This window comes from Phaseolus vulgaris, chromosome 8 (assembly GCF_000499845.2).
Source record: "Phaseolus vulgaris cultivar G19833 chromosome 8, P. vulgaris v2.0, whole genome shotgun sequence".
Taxonomy (NCBI): Eukaryota; Viridiplantae; Streptophyta; class Magnoliopsida; order Fabales; family Fabaceae; genus Phaseolus; species Phaseolus vulgaris.
Window position 1 is genome coordinate 12,522,292 of NC_023752.2, and position 10,496 is coordinate 12,532,787.

The following is a 10,496-nucleotide window of genomic DNA, read 5'->3' on the forward strand; positions in this document are numbered from 1 at the left end:
ACACATCTGAATGCACATAATCCAGAATACCCTTGGTATTGTGAATTGCAGTGCCAAACTTCACTCTTCGTTGTTTTCCCAGAACACAATGCTCACAAAATTCAAGTTTGCAAGCCTTCGTACCTTTCAACAATCCCTGCTTGGTAAGAATTTGCAAGGATTTCTCTCCAGCATGTCCCAACCTCATATGCCACAACTTCGCTGCCTCAGCATCCTTCTTAGAGCTAGAAGTTGCTGTCGCTACTGTCCCCACCACTGTACTACCTTGATAGTAATACAAATTGTTCTTCATCACGCCTTTCAACATCACCAGTGCTCCTGAAGTTGCTTTAAGAATTCCATCTTGCATCGTCACGACTAGGCCTTTAGATTCTAAAGCCCCCAATGAGATGAGATTCTTCTTCAACTTTGGCACGTACCGTACATCCCGCAAAATTCTGGTGGATCCATCATGATTCCGCAGCTTGATTGAACCTATCCCGACTGTCTTACATGGATTATCATTACCCATGTAAACAACTCCGCCATCGAGTTCTTGAAATTCAAAGAACCAATCCCGAATGGGACACATATGATAAGTACAACCTGAATCCAATATCCACTCATCTGGATACGATGATGCTGAAAGCGGGACAATTAAAGAGATATCTGATTCCACATCACTTTTGCATTCTGCAACATTTGCATCTTGCGGAACCTTCTCTTTCTTCTGCAATTTTGGACAGTCTTTCTTCCAGTGTCCTTTCTCATGACAGAAAGCACACTCATCTTTGGCAACGGCTCGACCTTTAGACTTAGACATCCCTCTTCTCTCCTTTGTTTGGCTTTGCTGACGACCTCTTGCCACCAATGCTTCTTCTGATGTCGTTGATTTGGTTTTCATCTTATCCTGCTTTCTCAATTCATGACTATATAAAGCAGAACAAACAGCATCTAACGACACATTCTCCTTCCCGTGAAGGAGCGTAGTCTCCAAATGTTCAAATTCATCAGGAAGAGATGATAACAACATCAAAGCCAAATCCTCATCCTCAAACTTCACATCTAAATTCAACAGGTCTGCTACTAATTGATTAAACATAGTGATGTGTGCATTCATAGTAGTACCTTGTTGGTAGTCAAATCGGAACAACCTTTTCTTCATCAGGAGCTTGTTCTGACCACTCTTCTTCAGAAACTTGTCCTCCAATGCCTTCCACAGTTTGTGTGCAGAAGTCTCGTTTTCTACAGCGTACTTCTGCTCTCTGGACAGGCAGGATCGAATAGTTCCGCATGCTAACCGGTTGATGATACTCTAGTCTTTCTCCTCTACCTCTTTTGGTTTCTCTCCTTCAATAGCAATATCAAGACCCTGCTGAAAAAGAGAGTCCAAGACCTTTCCTTGCCACATGCCAAAATGTCCAGTGCCATCAAATATTTCTACCGCCAATTTCAAAGTGGACACCGGGAACCTCGACCATGATGACGAGGAGCCCGACACTCTGGATACATCCTTCGCTTCTTCTTCTTGATTTGCCATTACAAACTCAAAATATAATATTCAATATCACAAATAATTTCAAACAACCCAAGGCGAACTTTCAGCTCTGATACCACTTGTTGGGAAAAACGGGTAATTTTCCCACTAAAATAAAACCCTAACAGAGCTACCCGACAAATAATATTGAATAAATAAAGCGGAATACTGAAAGAGATAAAGAGGAAAAAACACACTCGAAAATTGTTAACGGAGTTCGGCCTGTTTAGCCTAATATCCAAGCACAGCAAAAACAACTCACTTTTATTACTATGAGAGAAGATATTACAATTTGGGATCTATAACAGTGAATGAGGGGATGTTAATATATAACCCTCAAACCTCCTTCACAAACAATGAACTCACCGATGTGGGACTTGGGTTAAGCCAAAATCAACAAGTATATCTGTAGCAATTTATAAATCACGATTTTATTATTTAATTTACATATTTTAAAAGACAATACTTAAAAAAATATTGTCTAATTTGAAAAATATTATAGTGTATTATGTTTTTGTATACGTCCGGTCCTGAATGTAACATGTCCGGTCCGAAATGTAATATGAAATATGCAAAATTGTAATGACTTATTTCCTTTCAATATCATTCACACACTTTTAAACATATCTTTAACAAATTAAACAGCCTTTGAAACACAGTAAAAAAGTTTCAAATGCAATTATCGAAAAAAGATTTTGCAGAAACGAATGTTGTGAAATTCAAATTGGCATATGTAATTATCAGAAATGTTCTCTTTTGTCAAAACATTTAATTAAACTATGCTTATAATTAATTAAAAAGCTACGCAACTGCAAAGTTCTCTTTTGTCAAAACATTTAATTAAACCCTAAACTAAAGAAGTACGAAACTCCATGTTTGCTGAATAGTTATACAGAGAATTGATAATTTAACATGATAAATAGTAAACACTCATTTAATAACTTAACTAATTAACATTTTGATTATATTTATTTTATTTTTTACTTTAAAATATTGTTATATTATTATAAAGAGTTGTCAAATGAGAATCTTCATTATTTTAAAATATATATAAACTTTTTTCACGATATTAAAAAACGTTTATAAAAAATAACACGGTAACTGAATTTAAACTTTTCAACAATACTGTACAAATTGATAGAAAATGTTTTAAAAATGATCTTAGAACAACCCACATTCGTATGGAAACAGATTTAAAATTACTCAATCAACACAATGAAGTAAAAAAACGAAATTTGTTTTTGAGATCTCCGAACTGATTTCTAAATATTCACCAAATTTTTTTTTAAAAAAAGTTGACATTAGGAAACATTAAATATATAACAAGAATCTCAACAACATTCGATCTAAATCAATTACTCACTGTTTGCTTCTATGGATGTCCTGTTCACGGGCAAAAAAGTGAAGATATATCAACTATTTGGATCCAGAGTTGTGTGGGAAAGAGAATGAGAGGATATACATGTGAATAGTAAATATTATCTCCTCTCAAAATGAAGAGATTTAGAGAAAAACCATATCAGCATCCTTTATTTCCAAATTTACTCTCATTTGAATGTATCACAGTGCTTCATTTAAATGTATTAATATTTTAAAAAAATAGTGTACAATGTTTAATATATATATATATATATATAATATTTAAAATAAAGAAACAAATCATCATAAATTTTAAGGAAGTTTTAAGTTTGTTTATTATTTTATAAAATATAAATTATGTAAATAATGATAATCCAGTGTAAAAAAATATATAGTTAAATAAAATCTTCCATTTATATATTAGTTATTAGAGTAAATCATGTGATACATATTTTTCAAGTTCTAATAAGATATTTTATTAAATGTGGTTGGATTTAGTTTTGTTTAAAGAAAAGAATATACTATATCTAATTAACACTGAAAATATTACCTAGGTTGGATCATGGGCATCACCAAAAGGTTATACAAAAGGTTGGATCATGGATCATTTTTCATTTTATTTTATTCTAAATATTTAATTTATTTAATACAAAAAATCCCTAAAAACAACTCATCACTTATCCAAATTTTTTATCTTTGTATCTTATATTATTTTATATTCAAATTTGAATGTTGATGGAGTTTCAGAAAATCTTAAAATGAAGACTTTTTATGGTTCCATGTTTAAATATTTAAAATTATATAAATAATGTTGTTTGAATTCAGTCAATCAAATATATTCAAATAAATAAGTAATCACTGTTTGGGTAATTTAAAATTTCTTGTATTCTTTTTTTTTTCTCAAAAGAGTGTAGTGATAATTAAACACTTAAAATAATTTTATTATAACTTAAATTATTCATTAGAAACTGAACAGATAATTGATATATTAAAATATGTATTATGTTATGTTTTATTTGGTTTAATGAGCACAATACTTTTTAGATGACCCATGCAAAACATATTCTCTTAAAAGGTATACAAGGTTCGTGATGTTTTTCTTGACCAAGACCATGGTGATAAATAGTATTTTTTTAATATTAAAAAGTAGTAATTTTTTATTTATATAAGATGTGATTTATTTTCTAATTTTATAGTATATGTTTAATATTTAAAGAAATTATTTGAATTTCTGTTTTTATTTATTTGTTGTGTTTATATTAATATATTTTTATGTATAATTATTATAATTAGTTATAATTCATTTGATTATAATTTTTTATGAAATTTTTTTCTATTGTTAATTACGTTATATTTTTGTTGTTGTAGTATTTTTTATTTATCATTACTACTGGATAAATATTTTTTTTATTTATATAAGATCTTATCTATTTTCCAATTTTATAGCACACATTTAATATTTTAAAGAAATTACTTGAAGTTCTGTTTTTATTTAATTTGTTGAATACATATTTTTTTTCCAATTATAATTTTTATATCATACATATTTAAATTTAACATTTTTTTTAATTATAATTTTTAAATCTACGAAATATGTCAAAGTTGTTCACTTTTAAACAAAAACAACTCATTTCATTATTAAATTTTTTAATAGACAAGGATAAATCTGTAAAATAACATTTTACACCTTTACAAAAATTAAAATTTTCTCGCAATCATCACATCCTCACAAACTCCATAAACTTTCTTCACACATCCACTCCCACTTTTTTCACACTTTCTTTTCACATCCTCATATATATTTACTCCCCCAAATCTTTACAAATTCCCTCCCCAATTCAAAGATAGCCTTAATTGTTCACTGTGCAAGCAAAAGTAACTCATATATGCAAAGAAAACATTATTTCTTCAAGCAAAATTAACCCATATATTTAAAGAAGACATTCTCTCCTGCATAAAATCAGGAACATCATACCAAAACAAAAAGATGAAATATAATAATCAAGCTTGCAATACTGCAAAATCATTGTACGACAAAAGAACATTACTAAATATGGAAATAGAATTACGGGAAATGAAAAAAAAACAAGAAAAAAAGGATTGCTAGTAAATATAGCTCATTCAAATCAAGATAAAGCTTTTGCTCCCAAAATGTATAGTGAGCTGTGGAGAAGGCTATTGATAACTCAGTTCTCCTCCTTCACTTTAGTTAATAAGTGGCTCAGACCTAATGTTAATGCTGATTTAGAGGTCAAAGACGCTTGTAGTATGCGCACACCCTGCAACATAAAAAATATATTATATGTAAAGAAGAAAACTAAAAAGTGAGGAGTAGATTCACAGAAATTATATGAACAAAGAAGTGGTTAGGACTAGATTACATAGAAAGCATAATCTTTTTATTTTACTGCTCTTACCTCCTCCATTCCAATGCGAACCACTTTCTCTTCTAAGTCATCAACGGGAATGCTCATACTGCTCAACAAAGATATTAGGCAAAAGGACGACGACGGGGTCACAACCAAATCATCAGTTGCTACATATGCCGTCGGTCCTTTAATATAACCTTCACCATTGTTTATTGGATCAGATAGAGGATCCACAAACAAAAATTTGTTTATCATGTCACCGTAGTATCGATTATCGAAACAAAAATCATCGGGGAGATTGTCACAACTTAAAGGTAGCAAATTACACAATTTGAACTGTGGGGCAAGTAGAGGATTAACAAACTTGTTCTTTACTTCCTTTGTGGTAAAATAATGTTCATCTAGATCAACAACACTCTTGTACAATCCATCCACACTTCCAACATACGAACAGCCTTCCATCAAACGTAATGCTCCTCCTAAAGGAATAGTCAGCAAACTAAAAAGAAAGTCTGCAAAATCTGCTTTTCCTTCCGCTAACAGTATCTTCCCATTAGATTTTCTCATCATTATTTTCACTATGATTTCATCACAATTATTTGCTTTAAGATTCAGGGAGTTATTCTTCCACTTTCCTGTGATATGTCACGAGGAAGTTTTTCTAAGAACAAATCTGTCAAAACTGTCCTTGAGAAGAAACAACATTTCAACAGGTCCACAACCTAAAAAAACAAAACTCGATGCATAATCATCACAGTGTTAAGTCACACAGTTAATAAACTGTATCTTAAGAAGCGAAGATGAAATGCAAACCTGATTCTTTGTTAAATTCACCGTCATTTCGCTTACTGAAGACATGTCTTTAATTCCACTATCCTTCAGCACATTAACACATGTAGCCAATAAGTTTGGGAAAACTTTCAGATCATCCGTGATCAAGAAACTGGCATTACTATAAACAAAACCATCAAAGACATCAGAGGTTTCAAGAGAAATTGGTTTTTGAAGGATAAGCCCACATCTGCAACTTTTATTTCTAAAGGTGCTTATCAAGACTGGGTCTTCGTGTCCATATTCATCCCAGTTGCTACATATAAAATACTGTGTGGGTTCTGTGTCGTCAATGTTTAACTTCAAACTCCTACAATAATCTTCCATTGAGTTTCTCGAACGCAGTAGCATTTCTTCACACATATCTGTACGAAGACACCCTTTGTCAAGATTCTCTACACTTTGATAGATTGAGCTCAGCGATGCAACTTCAAGTGGCTGCAACTTTGACTCCTTGCGCACGAGGTTTGAAATTGTTCCTAACGGCAATGTTAAGAAGCTAAACAGAACATCCACAAAATCCTTCCCTGCCTCGGCAAAGATAACTTTGTTTTCTTCTTTGAGTACCTTGAGCTTCAAGGTAATACATTTCTCTGTTCCCACTGAAGCCATTGTAGCGGAAAAAAACAAGTATCGAGTATCTAAGAATACAACCTTTTGTTGTAGAATGCTTGAAAGGATTTCTCTTTTGATTTCACATAATAAAATTTGTAAGCATTTCAAGTATTTATATTGAAAACGTAAAGACACTTAGACTCTAATGAAGTAGTATTTTGGGTGGAATTGTTCATTAATTGTAAGGAGATTAAAAGAATAGAAGGAAAACCAATATAATTAGTACTGCTTCCAAGATTGGTGAAATAAGACGGCACTTTATTTAGAACTGTCACCATCGTCGTTTCGCTTCCTAATATTGAAAATATGTCGCCATTTATGAAGTGTGAGTGTACATTGAGAGTGGTAGAATATGCAGAGTCCAGAAGAAACGTAAAGAATATCTTTAATAATCTTTTGGGGTTTGAATGTGATGATGTCTGAATGAGATAATACCCTCTCATTTCAAAACTCATCATCGTTTCTCATAATCATAGTTTTCCTTTCCGTTTACACGCATATTTTGTCTGTATTCTTTTTCAATAACCATGACAATTAAATTTTTTACTAATAATTTAATCATAGCTCTCATTAATAATATAGTTTCATTTTTTTATACACAAATATATTGATGAGATGGAGTACAGGATATCCTGTATAGTCTCGTTAATTTTCTTCTTATAATTAAAATTGATTTTAAATGCAATCAATAGCTACAGCTTTCACAATAACTAGTGCATTTCTGCTAGTATTTCCATAATTTATTGATACATTTATTCATCAAAATTAAAAAATTTAAAATTATTAGTCTTAACAAAAGAATTCACAATTGATATTTTCTTAAAAATTTATCTTAACTAGCCTTTTTTTCATAATTTCATTTACTCCTAACACACTCAATTAAATTGAAGAAGCAGGGTAATAGAAGTTCAATAGTTTGAGGAGAAATTTATTGGGAATTAGCCACACATTTTAGTTTCAGTTTTAAATGTGAATTTAAATAAAAAGCATGTTTTAGTAGGTAAAAAATAGAAATAAAAAAGTAACACTTTTGGAATACATGTAAATTTAAAATAAAAAGTAGTTTTTACTTAAATTGGACTTGAATTGTGCATTTTATCAGTTTTAAGATATTTTAACTTGTTTGTTAAAAATAAGTAGTTCTATTTACTTTTTTTTAGATTAAAATGTCAACTTATTATTATCAACATCACCTGCACGATAGTTGTCTTCCTTTCAAACGAAACTATAACCATTGTAATTTTCGTCAAAACTATTATTTGTCAAACTAACTACCATAGGTGTGACTATTCTCAATAGCATAGAGTTGCCTCGCACATAAAGATAATTGACATTTTAATTTTACAAAAGAATTTAAGGAGTAATAATAATTTTTTATATAAAATTATTCTGGGAGCCTTGGGATTCTATATAACTTGAAGTCAATATAAAATATATAACCACCGAAAAGGTAGCTTGAAATGATATATCATCTTTCTTGGTTCTAATTTTTAACCATTCACTGAAATAGTGGTTTTTACTAGTCTTGATCCCTTTTCTCCTTAGAGTTATCATATTTAAAATCTCATCATATTCTCTATAATGACAGACTTATTTGTTAGTGATTGAAAGTAGAGTTTATAAAGAAAACAAATGGATAAAAATACTATTATCATACATACTAGTTTGAAAATTAATCAGAAAAATCTACATAACATATTATTATCATTATAATTTCTTCCTTTTCTATTTAGTCTTATATTTACACCTTTATGCAAATATTATGAGAAAATGTAAAAAATTCTTATGCTAAACATTATATTCACTTTTATATAATTGAATTAAATTTAAAGTCTATTTTTTAATATATTATTCTATTCATGATAATATTATTATTGTTATTATTATTATTAATTTTATAATTATTATGAACAATTTGTTTGATGGAGAGAATCTAACTCGGGTCATGAGTGAACCTAATATTTATAACTACTACACCACACTTATTATATTATGTAAACTTTTTCTCTCAATGTCTTAGGCTAGTAGAATATGCAACAATTTTTTTTTTTTTTATGTTGTCTTAGATTGATGGAATAGACAACATTTTTTTGTCAACATGTAAGCAACATTTTTTATGCAACATTTTTTATCATAAACTTCACGCAACTATTTTTTAATTATTGCATTTACATTTAGGTCACATTCGTAAAAGTGTTGCATTTTCCACTTTTAGAACAATATTCTTGTTTAGTCCACACATTCTAAAGAGAACACTTAAGAAAATGTGTTATAAATAAGCAACACTTTTACGAATGTGAACTTTGGTAGTTCTTAAATCACACTTATAAAATCGATGACTTTTCTTTGTTTAGACAATGATCATATAAGTGTGACCTAGTTTATTGTTGCCTAATGTAAAAAATGGAGTAGTGTATTTTGTTATTGTATAGGTCAGGAAGGTTACATCGTTGCATGAATTCTTTAGACTTATTGGGATGACTCCTACTAGTTCTAAGCGTTTAGTTCTCAATCAAGAGGGAAAAATACCTACAAAAGGTCATTTGATGTTGAAGTTAGTATTTAGTATTCGGTTAGTGAGGGTGACAGATATTAAATGTATACATTGACTTGGTGTTAATAAACCTATTTATAGGGATATGTTAGATTCTCTCACTAGGTAGACTTATATTAGTACGAATTTTATAGTTAATATTTGTATTAGTTTTACATAAATTACAAATTCCTCTTAACTCCATATTTAGAAGACTTTGGCCTTAAGCTACCGAGGTAGACTCAACCAGAATAGTTAGTACACTGTTTGATTCGTATGCTTGAAATGTTTACGGTCATGCTTAAAACATCTCGCACTGTGTAGTACAACGCCTTTATGCAAATATTTTGAGAAAAAACATCGAAACTTCTTTCGCAAAATATCCCTTGATAAAACCTTATAAATAAACTACATCCATCGAAATTAAAAAGTTCCACTCAATCTTCCTTTGTTAGCTAAGAACAAAATTGTGTTTCATTAGAGGAAGAACTTCTACAAATTTTTACACTTTTTGAGTGTCAAAAGGACCCCCAAACAAAATTCCATACTAAACATTTACTTCTTGTTAGTATATGTAACATAAAATATGCATAATCTCATCTAGAACTAGAAATTTGGCAGCCTTCGAAACACCATAAAAAAGTTCATCTACATTCATCAAAAACAAGATTTTGCATAAACGAATGTTGTAACTCGAGTTAAAAAGTCCAACAAATTGGCATATATAATTTATCAGAAATGTTTTCTTTTGTCAAAACTTTTGATTAAACTATGCTTCTAATTTACTAAAGAGCTACGTAACTCCATGTTTGCATAATCGTTATACAAAGAATTGATATTCGACATGATAAATAGTAAAAAACACTTTGTCAATTTTTTTTTTATCAGCAAAGAATTAATATTAATTAGAGGAATACTTCAGGGGTATCCCAACCCGTATACAAAGCCTAGAAAGGTTTAAGACCTAAGATCTATCCTAAACCTCTCCAAAAAACAGTCATAACAATACATTACAACTCCCTTAGACCATTAGACCAAACCCATATAAATTACTACAGCCAAGCCCAGGGAGTGAACCAAATACAGGGGCCACTAAGAATCCAAACTCTACAACATAAAGAACTTCCTCCAAGCTATCCCTGCATAAGCATCTTTAAGATACACTGTCTCCATAATATAAATGTGCATTCTTCGTGGCTCAAAAATTTTCCAGCACCAGCATACAAAGGAAATAAGACCTGCAACCTCAGTATTAAGCCATAAATTTTGATTT

The 10,496-nt window shown here is 30.4% G+C and overlaps 2 protein-coding genes across 2 annotated transcripts; both read right to left on the reverse strand.

Annotated features, from left to right (window-relative positions):
- Positions 1-5,061: 5,061 nt before the first annotated feature.
- Positions 5,062-5,811, reverse strand: LOC137824584 (uncharacterized). The gene is made up of 2 exons (XM_068630249.1): positions 5,293-5,811; positions 5,062-5,154 (listed from the first exon to the last, which is right to left on the reverse strand). The coding sequence occupies exons 1-2, from the start codon at positions 5,809-5,811 to the stop codon at positions 5,062-5,064; spliced, it is 612 nt and encodes a 203-aa protein (XP_068486350.1).
- A 44-nt stretch (positions 5,812-5,855) lies between these two features.
- LOC137824585 (uncharacterized) lies at positions 5,856-6,687 on the reverse strand. Its single transcript, XM_068630250.1, has 2 exons — positions 6,058-6,687; positions 5,856-5,966 (listed from the first exon to the last, which is right to left on the reverse strand). Exons 1-2 carry the CDS (start codon positions 6,685-6,687, stop codon positions 5,856-5,858), a joined length of 741 nt encoding a protein of 246 aa, XP_068486351.1.
- Positions 6,688-10,496: the final 3,809 nt, after the last annotated feature.